Here is a 16,660-nt window from a genome sequence, read left to right on the forward strand (position 1 = left end):
AATGCTGAGAGTGCAGTATGTAACCAACAGGCACGTGACGTACTTTTGGCGCTGGTCTGCCGCGCGCACCATTGCTCGCGTGTAAGTTAGTGTGTATCTTTGCAGCTTCCATGCGCAGAAGCCATCGCGGAGTAATGCCATTGCTAATTGTGTCGTCGACCGTCCGCAGTGATGACTGACTACAACAGCCTCACCGTCGCGAACCTTCGGACCTTGCTGAAAGACCGCGGCATTGCCTCGACCGGCCTCACGCGCAAACGGCAGATCATTGACAAGCTCGAAGAGGCTGATAGCAAGGGCGATGGCAACAGCAACGGCGTCAGCAATGCGGCACCGGTCTTGGAGCCAGCAGTGGATGAGGAAGATGGGCCGCAGGCGGACGGTGCTCTGCCCACGGACGAGCACAATACCCAGCAAGTAGCAGAGGACACGGTAGTTTCGCAAATATCCGGCAGCGAACAGACCCTAGAAGCCCAGGATGCAGACTCCGCGATCCACGCAGCCATTCAGCCACCCGAAAGAGCGGTCCCAGGGACCGTTACGAACGAGGGACTGGAAGAACGGGCTGCGTCCCCAGCTTCAAGCGCTACGATGCCTCCAGAAAAGCCACCGCAGCCTGAACAAGCTGAAGTGCCGCCCACAGTCGCGCAGCCCTCGACATCCCAGACGCCTATACCGTCGCACGAGAAGCCAGCGCCGGCGGATGATGTGTCCCTCCCAGCGGCAACCCGAGAGTCCACAATGCAAGAGCCCTCGAGGATGAACACAGAGGAGTTGAGGGAGGATAGCCGCAAGCGAAAGAGGCGTAGTGCTACTCCGCCACTTGATGCCGAAGAAGCTAGCAAGAAGCTGAAATTGGGTGGTTCGACGCGGTTCCCCGAACACGTAGCGGTGCGGACGCCGGTCGATACTTCGAATAATGCAGGAGCAGACATTGTCATGGCTGAGCCTGCAGTGGAGGCCTCTGAAGTTACACCCAGCACAGCAGCAGACGATTTTGCCTTCAATGACAGTCATATGGAGGGCGGTGCAAGTGCAGCGCTCTTGGAGGTGCCGGTAGGCAGAGAGGATATACCAGCTACCGGATCAGATACTCTACTGCAACCAGAACAACCGCCAGAGGAAGAGCACGAAGCTGTGCCGGATGTTGCAAGCGCAGAAAACAAGCAGGACGAGCAGGAGCGACGGGAGCAAGAGAAGCCAGAACCTGAAGCCGAAGAGGAGGCAGCTCCGGAACCGCCCAGCCAAGTTGGACGTCCGCCATCGCCGAAACATCGATCACTCTCTCCAGCACACAAACGTGGGCTACCTAGTAAACCCTCCCGCTACGCCAATCTCCTGAATCGGCCTGCGTCCCCTACTCGTGCTACACGTGTTTCACCCGAAGCTGAGGCCGACCGCCTAATACCCCCGGCCATGCACCCTGCAACAGCCGTCCTCTACATCCGCGACTTCATGCGCCCTCTGCAGCCCGCCGGCCTCCGCTCCCACCTTATACAGCTGGCCTCTCCGCCATCCTCATCTCCCGACCCTTCAGTGCTGGAGTCCTTCTTCCTAGACTCGATCAAAACCCACTGCTTCTGCCGCTTCTCCTCCATCACCGCCGCCGCCAGAGTCCGCGCCGCTCTACACGGCGCCGTCTGGCCACCCGAACGGACGCGGAAACCGCTCTTCGTGGACTTCATCCCGGAAGAGAAGCTGGAGGAATGGATCAGGATCGAAGAGGACGATGCTGCGGCCTCGCGGGGCGGCAGAGGCGGAAAGCGGTGGGAAGTCGCATATGTGGACAGCCCTGACGGCATCAGGGCGTCGTTTCAGGAAGCCGGTACTGGTGTTCCCGCAAGGAGACCTTCCGGGCTGGTGATGAACACTGGCTTAGGAACAAATCCAGCACCCCCCGCACCTTCGCGCCTCGGAGACAGACGCCCGTCCTCGCCTGCCCGTCGGCCTGACAGTCCCAGGCGAAGACCAACCACAGCTATCGCTCCGCAAAGAAAAGATACGGGCCAGTCTTTCCTAGCGCTAGACGCGCTTTTCAAGAGCACAACTGCGAAGCCGAAGCTGTACTTCCTTCCGGTGAAGAAAGAGTTGTCCGAGAAGCGGCTGGATGAGCTGGAGAAATGCACCAGTCGGGATTGGGACAAGAAGAGCAAGCTTGGTGAAGAGTTGAGAAGGTACACCTTCGAGGACGGAGACTATCTGGTCGACGAAGGAAGCCATTATGAGCCGAGGAACGGGGGCGCTGAACGAAGGGGAGGATTTAGGGGAAGAGGCGGTGGATATAGAGGTGGTCGAGGAAGGTGGGATTGAGGAGCGTTCCGGTTGTCTGCGGCTAGATTTTTGTGTCCCCGGCTCTTGTGCCTGCTTCGGGTGTTGGAGTTCTATACAGATTGGTACCGAGTTGTGGGGATTGATAGCTGGCAACCTCAGCAATACTCCACTTTGGATATCGCCGGAGTCTTCCAAGCGACAAGAAGGTCCTTGTCACGGGTCTGCCGCGCCCAGTCTAATGAATCAACTCTCCACCCGAGCGACATCGCAGTGCCAATGTCGGAAGCCGGCGGGTTCGGCAGGATGTCTTGGGAATGGTGAGGACGTGTGTCGTCGCGCTGGAGAGACATGGCTCAGGGTTTGCTGCAACCGCAGATGTACCCGATCACGGAGGGCGAGGCAGGAGCATGAGCCGTGTCCGCTGTATCCTTGAGACATTTCAAGGCTCTCATATGCGATGCCTAAATAGAAGGAACCAACTATTCACCAAACTGATTCATATACTGTGGCTGGTAGCGAGTTGCATACAATGCGCGCAGTCTGACCTTCCAAGCAAATGACACGAGATGCAGATAAACAGATTTTATTACTACCTCTCTAGTATGTACAACGACCTTTCCGCAGATACTCCAAGCGCCCCGTACCCTTGGTAGACCTCCTCAGAAACTAAGCTTTTTATGCATCCGTGATACAGCCGTGACTGGCATCCTGTACAGTTTTCGCGTACTTGTACAAGGTGCCCTTGCTGTACTTCAACGGCGGTGCCTGCCACGTTTTCCTTCTCTTTTCTAGTTCCTCCTCACTCACATCAAGGTTCAGCTCCTTCGACTCAGCATCGATGGTGATCTGATCGCCATCTTGAACGAGACCGATGGGCCCTCCTTCTTGAGCCTCAGGCACGATGTGCCCAATCAAGAACCCATGCGACCCACCACTGAAGCGACCATCTGTGATCAGAGCTACGTCGTTGCCCAAACCGGCACCCATAATCGCGGAAGAGGGTTTCAACATCTCAGGCATGCCCGGCCCGCCTTTCGGACCCTCGTATCTGATGACGACGACGGTCTTCTCACCTTTCCTGATCTCGCCTCTCTCAAGCGCAGTAATGAAGTCGTCTTCGGCGTCGTATACTCTTGCTTTGCCAGAGAACCGTAGCCCTTCCTTGCCGGTGATCTTGCCGACACAGCCGCCGGGGGCAAGGGAACCGCGTAGGATCTGGATATGTCCGGTCTTCTTGATAGGGTTGCTGAGGGGGCGGATGATCTGCTGGTCCTCCGGAAAGCTAGGCGCTTGTTCTAGGTTCTCTCTAAGCGTCTTGCCGGTGACGGTCATGCCACTCCCGTCGATAATACCCTCGTGCAGCAGGAACTTAAGGAGGGCAGGGGTGCCGCCAATATCGAAGATGTCAGCCATGACGTATTTACCAGACGGCTTTAGATCTGCAAGGAAAGGTATCCGATCGCTGACGGATTGGAAGTCGTCGATGGTGAGCTTGATCCCGACGCTGTCAGCTATGGCGATGAGATGGAGTACGGCGTTTGTGGAGCCGCCGGTGATGTTGACAACGACCATGGCGTTTTCGAACGCCTGGCGAGTTAGGATGTCGCTAGGTCGAATATCCTCCTTAAGAAGATTTCTGATGGCACCGCCGGCCGCCAGACATTCAAGCTGCTTGGCCTTGGATTCTGCAGGATTGGACGACGAACCAGGCAGTGTCATGCCCATTACTTCGATAGCTGTTGCCATGGTATTCGCGGTGTACATGCCGCCGCAGGCACCGCCGCCGGGACAGGCGTGCCGGATGATATCGAAGCGCTCTTCTTCGTTGATCTCGCCAGTGATAAACTGACCGTAGGCTTGAAAGGCAGAGACGATGTCGATCTGTTGGTTGTTCAAGGTCTTGGCACAGCCGGGTTGAATGGTGCCTCCGTACACCATAAGGGACGGCCTGTTTATCCTGCCCATAGCCATGATGACCCCGGGCATGTTCTTGTCGCAGCCAGGTATTGAAATATTGGCATCGTACCACTGACCGCCCATGACAGTCTCGATGGAGTCTGCGATGATGTCTCGCGACTGCAACGAGTACCGCATGCCCTTCGTGCCCATCGAAATCGCATCGCTGACACCAATGGTGTTGAACTGCATCGGTACGAGACCCGCCCGCTCAACGCCCTCTTTGACCTTGTTGTTTAGCTGCAGCAGGTGCATATTGCACGGGTTGCCCGAGTACCAGACGGACGAGATGCCAACCTGCGCCTTGTCCATGTCGCTCTCGTCCATGCCTGTGGCGTACAGCATCGCCTGGGAGGCGCCTTGAGATTTCGGCTGCGTGACATGCTTGCTGACCTTGTTCAACTCCTGGGCGCGGAGAGGATTGGTGGTGGATACGGCTCGTCTGTGCAGGTATGTCAGTACATATCCTCACAGAGAAACAACCGCCGGGGACAGACCTGTACTGCAATTGAGGCCTCGAGCGCCAGGCTAGCCGACCTGGGGCCGCTATTAATCGCCGAGGAAGCATCGTTGCTGTCTCACGACGCCCCAGCTGCGCACACGAACAGAAAAGTCGAAGCTACTGTATCTAAATTCTTACAGTAGCCTGCGATGCCGAGGATCGTCCGGCGCTCACGCCGCCAGGCCGCCCCAAGATGCCCCTGCGCTTCCCCGGATTCTTCGCAGCCCTATGAGTACTTGACTTCCAAGGTTCCACGGACAGGGCAGTATTCATGTAAGTTACCTACCTAGGTACAGTAGTTGGATATACTCATTATACAAGCATGTAGCCTTCGTCAGAGCATCGATCAAAGACTTCCCGGAAGACCCCCCGAACAACATCCCGAACAGTCCGTGATATACCTTATCTACTCATCCAAGTATGGGCTGTCGGGTCTACTCCTCCCGAAGGAGCAATCACTACTTACCATATCCGCCTCCCTTTCTTATCTCTTACGACGTAGAGCTGTATTTTCGACTTATATTTTAGATTACACTTCACCATCGCGCTGGGGGATTGGACGGGCTATCTAGAGAGCTGATAGCGTCATGGCTTCCGGCGAATCACAGTTCCTAGTGGAGCCTGGCGTAAGACACCAGGAAGCTCTGAGCAACGATTATTGCAACGAGCGGATCTTCCAGAGAAATCGGCTCCCGCCGCGCTCCTACTGGATTCCTGACACCTCACTGCTCCTCAATGGAGATTGGAGCTTCAACTATGCTCCCACACCACTGCATGCTCCTGATCCGGCTCCGTACAGCACAATCCTGTCCGGTGGCCGTAAAACTACCTTAACTGATCGTGACTCGGCTGAGCAGCTGCCCGAGGTGGCATGGACCTCGATAACAGTCCCAGGTCATTGGCAGCTTCAGGGGCATGGCCGTCCTCACTATACTAATATCGCCTATCCCTTTCCTGTCTATCCGCCGGCCGTACCCTCGGAGAATCCAACTGGCACGTATCGACGAGAATTCCATGTACCTCCAAGTTGGGACAAGTCTAGTCAAATCCGTTTGCGCTTTGACGGAGTAGACAGTGCATTTCATGTCTGGTTTAATGGTATTTTTGTTGGTTATTCCCAGGGGAGTCGGAATCCTGCTGAGTTTGATATTACCGATTTGGTGCGAGGTGGGGACGCAAACTGCCTTCTCGTTCGTGTGTACCAGTGGTCAGACGGATCCTACATCGAGGATCAGGACCAATGGTGGCTTTCCGGTACGCTAATGGCCATTCCTTGAGCTGATTTTACGACTAACACAGCGGTACAGGCATCTTCCGCGATGTTTACCTGCTTGCGTTTCCCACTCGCGGACGGATCGACGACCTTTTCATCAAGACCGAGCCTGACAAGCAATACCAAGACTTCAAGCTATGCACCGATCTAAATCTAGCCCTGCAAGAGGATTGCGAGGTCTCCCTCGTCCTTCGTTGTCCCCGTGGCCGTACTATAGTCTCAGCGCGAGTTCTGGTCTCAAGGGACTTATCCCATTTCACGCATTGCCTTGAAGTCGCATACCCCTCTAAATGGACCGCGGAGACACCACATCTGTACACATTGAAGATAGATCTATTCGGCAAGGGGAACTTGAAAGTCGCCTACCAAGTAATACAGCAGCATATAGGTTTCCGCGCCGTGGAGTTGAAAGATGGCAACATCTGTGTCAATGGAAAAGCCATCATGCTACGTGGAGTCAATCGCCATGATCATCATCCCCGTTATGGTCGTGCTGTGCCATACAGCTTCGTCAGAGAGGACTTACTGCTCATGAAGCGTCATAACATCAACGCAGTCCGCTGCTCACACTACCCATCTCATCCGCGTCTATATGAGCTATGTGACGAGCTTGGGCTTTGGCTTATGGATGAGGCCGACCTCGAATGCCACGGATTTGACGAAGCTGTCGCACGATCTCTCAAGATACCGGAGTCAGTGAGCTACGAGGAGCGTATCTCAATGACGTTCGGCGATGCCGCAAAGTTCACGTCCGATAACCCTTCTTGGAAGGAAGCTTACCTGGACCGGATGCGGCAGCTTGTCGAACGCGACAAGAACCACCCATCTGTGATTATCTGGTCGCTGGGTAACGAGTCCTTCTATGGCCGAAATCATGTCGCTATGTACGAGTATGCCAAAGCACGAGATCCCGGGCGGCTTGTTCACTATGAAGGAGACACGAAGGCCCTTTCTGCGGATATTTTCTCGTACATGTATCCATCTGTCGACACCCTGGTATCGCTGGCGGAGTCTGAAGGCGGCTCGTTCGACAAACCGATCGTGCTTTGCGAGTATGCGCATGCCATGGGCAACGGTCCAGGAGGATTGGAAGACTATCAGAAGGCTTTTAGGGCACACAGGAGACTGCAGGGTGGTTTTGTTTGGGAGTGGGCGAATCATGGGTTGTTAAAGGTTGAAGACGGGAAAGAGTACTACGCTTATGGCGGTGACTTCGGGGACGTCCCGAATGACGATACCTTCGTCATGGATGGCCTGTGTTACAGCGACCATACTCCGACACCGGGCCTTACTGAACTGAAGAAAGTGATCGCCCCAGTGAGGATTTGTGTGGATGGAAAGGGCTTGCTCGTCAGCAACGAACACGATTTTGTCTCTCTACGGCATTTGGTGGCAGACTACAGGGTTGAAGTTTTTGGTAATAGGTAAGTCAAAATTCCTCCAACCGATCTACGCTGACGTCTATTGAGGCCCAAAATCCTCGATTCTGGCACTCTGGAGCTCTCTGACATTCACGCTGGTACAAAGAAATACGTGCAGCTGCCAGACAGTGCCTTCAGCATTCAGAGCGATCATGAATGCTGGCTCACGGTGACCCTACGAACGAGGAGTGCCACTACTTGGGCGGACGCCGGGCACGTTGTGACGTGGTCTCAAGCATGCCTGCAAGAACCCCAAGACTCGAGGGGCACCACCAATAACTCAGCAGCAAGGCTACCGCTGCTGCAGCTGAACGAATTAATCTTTACATACCGAGTCACAGGAGCCGATTTCTGCTTCGTGTTCGATCGCACTCGAGGACAACTGATGGAGTGGATTTGCAGAGGCCGTTCTATACTTCACGGCGAGGAAAGAGACCCGGTGCCGCTGTGTCTCAGCTTCTGGCGAGCTCCAACTGATAACGACGCGAGATGGCAAACTGACGATTGGAAACTCTATGGACTGGATGCTATGACCTCACAGCTTCGTTCGTTCAAGGTCACCAAGACAAGCGAAAGCACCGTTCGCCTCGTAGCAACGATGTATCTGAGTCCACTCGTCGTGGCATGGGGCTTCAACGCTGTAGTCGAATATACCATCGACTTCTCCGGCTCTCTCACCCTGCAAGCTAAACTACAACCAACCGGCAGGGCTCCAAAGACAATTCCACGCGTTGGATGGAACGTCCAGCTTGATCGCCGCCTGGATCACGCTACATGGTTCGGTCTCGGTCCAGGCGAATCATACCATGACAAGAAGTCTGCGCAGCAAATCGGCATCTACACGGCACATAAAGAGCACCTGCAGACTCCGTATGAGGTGCCACAGGAGAACGGGAATAGGGCTGAAGCCCGATGGGTGAATTTGCACGATGAGGCTGGTTTCGGCATCAAAGCGACCTACGTGCCTGGCAAGAACGAGCGAAGGTGCTTCCAATGGGCGGCTTGCAGGCATGATGCAGGCGTTCTTGAGCGAGCTCGGCACCCTTGTGACCTGAGGGAAAGAGACGGTGTATTATGGCGTTTGGATTGTGATAATGCTGGAGTTGGTACTGCAGCTTGCGGTCCGGGTGTGTGCGACGAATGGAAAGTGCCTTGCAGAGAGTTTGAATTTGGATTCAAGCTGGAGCCGGTCGTCTCTAGTTGACACAAGGCAGCCGGTTGATTGGCAGGTTTGTTTCAGCGGCATACTCGCACCGATCCCTGGAGGGGTAGATAAGGGCAGCCCTGGATTTCGTGGGCAGTTTAGGTATAGGCGAGCGTTGAAAAGCAAAAGTGCGAACGCACCATTGCCTTCACATTATCTAATATTTGAGATTCAACATCAAGCTAAGAATCTCATCCGAGGTGGACCACTTTCTCAAGGTTTGTCAATACTTACACCGAATTTCTTGCCCCTGTCATATTGTCTAACCTAGGATAGCACTTTCTGCTGTCGCTGATTAACACCACTCATCCCGACTTTCCCTGACTACTCTGAAGCCTTTAGCAGCATTACAGCCCCTCAGCCTCTTCGGGGTGGCGATGCACGTAATGCCTACCCCGCACCACCACAATCTCACAATCTAAGTACTTTCTCCTCCTTCGAAGATAACCTCCATAGTCGAATTGACACTACCCGAAGGCTTGACCACATTTCGCAGCTTTAACCTTGGATCGGACTTCGTAAATAGTGCCCTCCAGTCTTCTATTTCCCGCTCCCGCGCATTGAAAGTTGTCATCATTTCCATGTCCATGATTCTGTACGTAGTCAGAATCATCCAAGAAGTCGCTGTAGGGTTATGGAAAATAAGTACGACCTACCGAATAATCCTCTCCTCGCTCTTGGGCAACGTGTTCGGCTCTGGTAAGACTCCATCCATGACGATAAGACGTGCTCCGTCCTTAAGCGCAGGTACTAGGTTTTCCAAGATCTTGACCGCATATCGATCAGGATAATCATGTAGAATAAACCGTAACAGATAAACGTCCGCACATTTGACCGGTTGAGGAGTGAAAAAGTCATGGGCCATGAACGATATCCGTGCTTTCATGGATCCAGGTAGTGAAGCTTCGCCCTGAGCAACGATTTCTGGAAGGTCCTGGACTATGAACCTCAAGCCAGTTGCCTTCTCTGCGATAGCGATGCTTGCGTGTCCTATAGAGCCCCCGACCTGTTTAAACCCCTCGAATTAGCCCGTCTGATATAAGACCATGGCCGAATGACTAAGCATACGTCAACCACTGTACCGTGTCCGATCTCGTCCCAGGCAAACCCGTTCACAAGATGACTGACATTATAGCCTTCAGTAGCGGTCATTGCGCCCATAGTCCCTGCAAATCGTTCTGCACGATCTTTATGGCGTGACAGGTACTCAAACATAGGGAGTGGAGTGTCAAAAGCGATGTTGTATGCTGTTTCGTTCTTTTCCTCTGTTGCTCCGTACTTCTCGGTTGCCTCAACCAACTTGGTTGATGCAGGAAACGACTCTTCTGACGTGTACCCAACCCAATCCCGGAGTCCTCTGTCGCGAACGATTAGACACGACTCCGCAGTATGGGTAACGAAGCCCGCACGTGGTTCATGGAAGAGATTGTTGGTCATCGCGTGGCGTAGAATGCGACGGAGTTGGCGTTCATCTACACCAGCTGTAGCAGCAACTTCTGCAAAGGCTACCTCGCGGTCTAGAGGAACGGCCTCGGCGATCTTGAAGTGATATATCCACCGTAGGCTGGAGAGGTCGTGATACTGTTACCAACCTAAATCAGCAACAGACGCCATAACTCGGGCGAAGGCTAACAACATTGCAGGCCAGCCATCGCAAACTCTCGCTCGGACCAACCACCAAGTCATGCAGTGTTTTCGTTGCCTCACGCAGCTTTCGACGAGCGATGAGTACATCTTCCGGCGCTGATGGGAATTCAAGGGCAGCATCTTTCGCAAAGGATGGTTGCGGGAAACCATTTGATGTGAGAAAACTGCCAACGGTCTTTGCGGCAGCAGCGATCTGTTCAGCAAGATCCTCCAGAGTTACCGCCGAATCCATCGCTGCAGCAAAATCTGTTATTCTGTGAATGAGAGGGGGGAACACGGCATGATACAAAGCAAAAGCAATCCCTCGGTAAGGCGCTGCCAACAACGTGACACTAGTTACAGGTTCTACAGGGTTCAGCGCCTGGTTAAACTAACCTTCCGTTGATTATAAACGATGCTTCCTATAAATAACGCGTAAATACCAATCTCTATAATTATAAAAATCTACTTTTTTAATCTCGCATATTATAGACTTATATATAAATATAATATATTATTAATATTAGCTTATTTATAGCTTATTATAGTAGTAATTTATTATATTTAAATCTATTTTATAATCTTAAGATTGAAGTTTACTATGTAGTTAGATAAAATAAAGCTTCTTTATAGACTTTAAAATTAACTAAAGGTTAGTCTAAGTAGGCGCTAAACTATATAGAGTCTATATTAGATTTACTCTAAGCTAGATTAAAATAGCTCTACTAAACTTGGAATTTTCTATAGTCTAACTCTAGCGTGCAAGTAGAATTATTTATTACTAATATATAGGCGGTAATAGCTACTATATCTTACTGCTAGTTGAGATATACTACTAGCTGGAATATATTTTTATATGAATACTCTAATAAATTCAAAAGTTAATGTTATAATAGCTACTTAGCATAATTATTTATTATTCTAATACTATATAATATACATCTAGAAGCATAGATTTAGTTATTTATACTCTAAAGATAATACCTACTAGTCTAATTAACTAAGCTTAAAAATAGCTCTATAGTATAATAAACTCTTATAAATTAGTCTATAAGTAGTATAGTTATAATATAATACAACTAGATAAAGTAGATAGATCTATCTAATATAATATATAAAGTAGCCAATAGTTAGTTATATTAGAATAGCTTAGAAAGAGCTTAGTAGATATAGAATAAAATACTCTGCTCTAGCCTTTCTTTGAAATAGTAGTTTATACTGTTTAAAAATAATAAATGATACCTACTAGTATTCTCAACCTATCTAATTCTCTCTTTTTAATACATAGTAGATACTAAGAAAATTAAAAGACTAATTTCTTAGTAATTATTATCTTATTAGAGGTTTTTCAAATAGATTCTTAAGGTAGATAGCTTACTAATATTATTAGTAAGATCTTATAGCTATAGCTTATCTAGTTGAAAAGTTATTAAGAAAATTAAGTAATTACTAAGAGATATTTATAACGGAGTGTTACTATAAAATAGTAATTTCAATTAAGAATTAAAGAGCAGTATAAGATATAATAGAATTTGATTAGTATTAGATAGTAATTAATTAAATATATTATAAGAATACTAGATTTTTATTATAAGTTAAATATAATAGTGTATTACTACAAAGTAGTAACTCTTATTAATTAATAAAGAAAAGTATAAGATATAATAAGAGTAAGCTAATATTATAGGTAACTTATTAAGCATATAATAGGAATATAAGCTTATTACTTTAAGTTAAGGATATTATTCTAAGAAATAAGTATAGTATTATCTATATATTATAGGTTAGAGTAAGTAGTTTTGTATATTATTTAGTTAACTTAGTATACTTAGTATCTAATTATTTTGATTTAGATCCGCTATAATCTAGTTTATAATACTATTTCCTTCTCTTATATATTTTATCCTAAAAGGTATTTTTCTTCTTTATTATATAATAGACTCTAAAATCTAATACTATTAAACTATTTATTAAGAAATCTTCTTCTATAGTATATAACTATTATCTAATTAGATTTCTTTGCTTTTAAGAAATCTACTATACTAATTCTATATAGTTGTTATAAGACTAACTTTCTAATTTATAAAGTAGACTTATAGGCTAGTTACTATACTAAGTATATTTAATCTAATACTTTCTATAACTTAGTTATCACCTATAAAAAATTAGGAAAGATAATTAAGAAGAGAAAGAAACTTTATTATTATTTTATTAAAGCTAAAAAGAGTATAGTAAATACTATTACAAAGAATTACTAGCTAAGATAAAAATAATAGGTACTAAAGATTTAGCACTTTACTATTATTATATATAAGCTAGCTTTCATTAGAGAGATAGATTACTTAGAGTAAGAGTAAGCTACTTTCTTTACTAATATCTTAATAGAAGTTTTTATTTTAGAACTATTTACTCTTTTAGATTCTTTAGCTTTCTATTTTTTATTCTAGAGTATTATAGATAGTTTTTTTCAAACCTCTTTACTACTTCTTTTTTCATTAAGATTCTAACCTTATATGATACTTCTCTTTCGCTTACTTACTTTTATTAAGGTTAATATATAACTTTAATATATTTCTAAATCTAGATAGTCTTTTTATTTAATTAAATAATACTATCTATTATTAGTAAACTTGTACTATTATTTGGAATATTCTGTGCATTATATCATTATAGATTTTATTCAATTGGATAGTTATTTAGTATCTTAGCTAAGACTAGTGCTTCTATAAAAGCTAGTTCTAGTAGTAAAATATAGAATACTAAGTATATTTCTATTCTATCTAGTAATTCTAGCTTATAGCCTATATTTTTAGTATTCTAATAATCTTAAAGAATTCTATTCTAGTATAATCTAATATTCTACTTACTCTCACTATCTCAATATTTATATAGATAAAATAAACTTTATTATATTTATTTTTTCTATAAATGCTCTAAATCTATCTTTTAGTATAAATCCTCTAGATCTGTATTTATTATAGTAAAATACTAACTATTAATAAAAGAATTTATTATAGTTTTATAATTCTAGTCTATTTATGATTTTTTCTTACTATTAATCTAGCTACTTTTACTAGAGTCTAGACATCTTTGGATCTATATAATAGCTAGATATAGTATATACAGATAGTATAAAATAGTATTTATTCTATTGTCTTACCTACATCTATATTATATACTTACTATATAGTTAGTAATAGTAATATCTAGTTTGCCTATTAGTAATTTATATACGCTCTTAATTACTATATTAGTACTTAGTTTATATACTTAATCTATCTATCTATTTATAGATAATAAGCTATTAAAAGCTTATAGGACAGTTCTAGCTATTCTATAAGTATAGGCTAGAAGTTTAATATCAATCGCTTATATTTATTTAAGCTAATTTTTTTAGATAGGCTCTATATTACTATAATGTTCTAGAGGAAGGAGTATACTAGTTCTTTAGTATTAAATATTTCTTTATATAATATAGAGTATACTCTCTTTATTAATAAGTCTATAATAGTAAGTATAGAGTTACATGTTACTTCTATGAAGAGTTCTCTAGAATAAAGATAGTTTAATAATAAAGTCTACTAGGTGTGCCCGTTTTATAATAAAACAATTTAGAGTATTAGTAAAGAGTATTTAGTAAATTTAGATTCTTGGGAGTATGTCTTTTCTCTATAGCTTTTAATCTTTCTTTTTCTTAGGTATAAAGGGTATTCCCCCCCTGATTTTCTTTATTCTATAGTTAAGAGTTTATTTTTATTTTTATTTTTCTTTTAGTTTATGTCTTAGTTTATCTCTTAGTTTATCTCTTAGTTTATCTCTTAGTTTATCTCTTAGTTTATCTCTTAGTTTATCTCTTAGTTTATCTCTTAGTTTATCTCTTAGTGTATCTCTTAGTTTACCTCTTAGTTTACCTCTTAGTTTATCTCTTAATTAATCTTTCTAATTTTATCTTTAGTTAAATTTCGGTTTAGTTTTTAGATTAGTTCTTAGTTTAATTTAGAGTATAGTTTTTAGCATGGTTTTTAGCTTAGCTTAGAGTCTAATTTTTATTTTAGCTTTTAGCTTAGTTTGTAGTTTACTATTTATTCTTACTTTTAGTCTTATTTTATTAATTAATCTTTTTTACTTGAGTAGAATTAGCTATTCTACTTTATAAGAGGGATTCTCTCCCTTAAACTCCCTATTTTCTCTTTTAAGATAAGGGGCGTTCCTTCTCTTAAACTCCCTCTAGCTTTCCTTATCCTATATGAAAGAATTTTTTTTTATTCTAGATTCTAGTATCTTTTTAGTTTCTTTTTTACCTACTTTTAGCTTAATTTCTAGTCTATTTTCTAGTGTATTTCTTAGTTTAGTCCTTAGTTTATCTTTTACTAAATCTTTTAATCTACTATCTAGTTTACTCTTTATTTTATATTCTAGTTTATCTCTTAATTTACTTCTTAGCTTACTTTTTAGTTTACTAATAAGTTTATACTCATTAGTTTATTACTTAGTCTACTATGTAATCCTCTTTATAGACTTTAGTATACTCTAGTTCTTAGTATACTTTTTAGATAACTATTAAGTTTAGCTTTTAATAGAGTTTCTTTTTAGTTTACTTCTTATTCTAGTTTTTAGCTTAATTTCTAGCTAAGCCTTTTGTATAGTTTCTAGTATAGTTTCTAGGATAGTCTCTAGTCTAGTTTTTAATCTAGTTTCTACTTTACTTAGTAGTTTACTTTTTACTTTACTATCTACTTACTCTTATAGTTTACTTTTTATAATATTCTTTACTCTAGTCCTTCTATAGAATTATAAGATATAGTAATTATTAACTTATATCTAAATTATAGTTTTAGTTATAGTTTAAGATATAGCTTAGCTTTAAGTATAATCTCTAGTTTAGTATATTGCTTAGCTATTTTAGCTATTAGTTTAGTTTCTTATATATTTTATATTCTATTTCTATTTAGTTTAATAAGTATGTAATCTAAGCTACTATATGTTTCTAGGCTATAGTATACTCTTTACTCTTACTAGACTATATATTTATCTTTTAGCTATATAAGAAGTTATAGTCTTACTATTATATAGATAAATTTATAGAATTTCTAAGTTTTTCATTAAGAATTTGAGTTTTTTTTAGGCTTTCTTAGCTATTTAGCTGCTTTTATACCTTAATAAGTTTTATATATTATATAATACCCCTAAGAGTTGATATCTACCTTATAGCTAAAAAGAAAAAGTATAGTCCCGCTAGGGATGAAACTAGTAACCTAAGGTACACGCGCGGTTAGCGCAGTTAGTATTATTAGTAGTTAGTATCTTCGCAGCCAAGCTGTAGTACTAGCTATAGTCGCAGCGTACTAGCTATAACTACTAGCTCTTATAGCTCCACGGTCGCAATTACGGTTATAATTAAGCTTTAGCTAAAAATTTAAATTCCTAAAGCTTTTACACTAGCGGTCGTAGAGCGCTACAAAGTAGATGTATTAATAGTATATAACAAAACTAAGAGTTTGTTCTAATACTTTTTATAATTTTGACCTATAGTGTTTATTATTGTATTATAAGCGTTTTTGCTATAGAAATTTTAGAGGCAACTATAGTTTTCGCTAAGGCTGTATATAGTGAAACTTATATTTTATTAAGTATATTAATAGCTACTAAAGCCTATAGCTATAGTATTGTTACGATTAACTCTATCAATCTATATAGCTTATACTAGATTACTTTTATTATATAGTATAAGGTGTATCTGTTTTATACTAAAACGGTTTAGAGTATTAGTAGAAAGCTTTTAGTTTATTAAGGTTTTTAAGAGTTTATCTCTCTTTAAAACTTTTCTAGTACTCTTTTCCTTAGATATAAGAAGCATTTCCCCCCTTAAACCCCCCGTAGTATTCTTTATCCTTTATATAAGCGATAATTTATTTTTTATTTAGATTTTAGTCTTTTTTAGTTTTCTTTTAGTATATATATAGTTTACTTCTTAAATTACTTCTTAGTCTATTCCTTAGTCTATTTCTTCGTTTATATTCTAGTCTATATCTTAGTTATATTTTAGTTAATCTCTTAGTTTATTACTTACTTTACTACTTTCTTTACTTTATTTTTAACTACTTAGTTTCTAATCTAGTCCTATATTTAGATTACTTTATATCTCTTGTTTAGTCTAGTTTTCTATTTAGTTTACCTTTAGTTTACTTTATAGATTAGTTTCTATTTTAGTATCTAGCTTAGAGTTTAGCTAAGTTCATAGCTTAATTTAGTTTATAGTTTATTAAGACTTTAGCTTTTTATCTATTATCTAGCTTAGGTTATACTATACTATTCACTTTAGATTCTAGTATTAGGTTATATTAAGAGAATTAATTTTTACTTACTTATATAGAATATATATACTTTCTAAGAGGGATTCTCTCTCT

The 16,660-nt window shown here is 42.9% G+C and overlaps 4 protein-coding genes across 4 annotated transcripts; 2 read left to right on the plus strand and 2 right to left on the minus strand.

Annotated features, from left to right (window-relative positions):
- Positions 1–171: 171 nt before the first annotated feature.
- W97_07644 (uncharacterized protein) lies at positions 172–2,310 on the plus strand (the record flags this gene model as incomplete). The annotated part of the gene is made up of 1 exon (XM_007785513.1): positions 172–2,310. The coding sequence occupies one exon, from the start codon at positions 172–174 to the stop codon at positions 2,308–2,310; it is 2,139 nt and encodes a 712-aa protein (XP_007783703.1).
- Positions 2,311–2,946: 636 nt separating this feature from the next.
- Positions 2,947–4,795, minus strand: W97_07645 (dihydroxy-acid dehydratase, mitochondrial; the record flags this gene model as incomplete). Its single annotated transcript, XM_007785514.1, has 2 exons — positions 2,947–4,669; positions 4,725–4,795. The coding sequence occupies 2 exons, from the start codon at positions 4,793–4,795 to the stop codon at positions 2,947–2,949; spliced, it is 1,794 nt and encodes a 597-aa protein (XP_007783704.1).
- A 521-nt stretch (positions 4,796–5,316) lies between these two features.
- W97_07646 (uncharacterized protein) lies at positions 5,317–8,627 on the plus strand (the record flags this gene model as incomplete). Its single annotated transcript, XM_007785515.1, has 4 exons — positions 5,317–5,983; positions 6,037–6,698; positions 6,747–7,426; positions 7,472–8,627. The coding sequence occupies 4 exons, from the start codon at positions 5,317–5,319 to the stop codon at positions 8,625–8,627; spliced, it is 3,165 nt and encodes a 1,054-aa protein (XP_007783705.1).
- Positions 8,628–9,045: 418 nt separating this feature from the next.
- W97_07647 (uncharacterized protein) lies at positions 9,046–10,506 on the minus strand (the record flags this gene model as incomplete). The annotated part of the gene is made up of 4 exons (XM_007785516.1): positions 9,046–9,220; positions 9,284–9,633; positions 9,696–10,208; positions 10,261–10,506. 4 exons carry the CDS (start codon positions 10,504–10,506, stop codon positions 9,046–9,048), a joined length of 1,284 nt encoding a protein of 427 aa, XP_007783706.1.
- Positions 10,507–16,660: the final 6,154 nt, after the last annotated feature.

This window comes from Coniosporium apollinis (genome assembly GCF_000281105.1).
Source record: "Coniosporium apollinis CBS 100218 chromosome Unknown supercont1.42, whole genome shotgun sequence".
NCBI classification, from domain to species: Eukaryota; Fungi; Ascomycota; class Dothideomycetes; genus Coniosporium; species Coniosporium apollinis.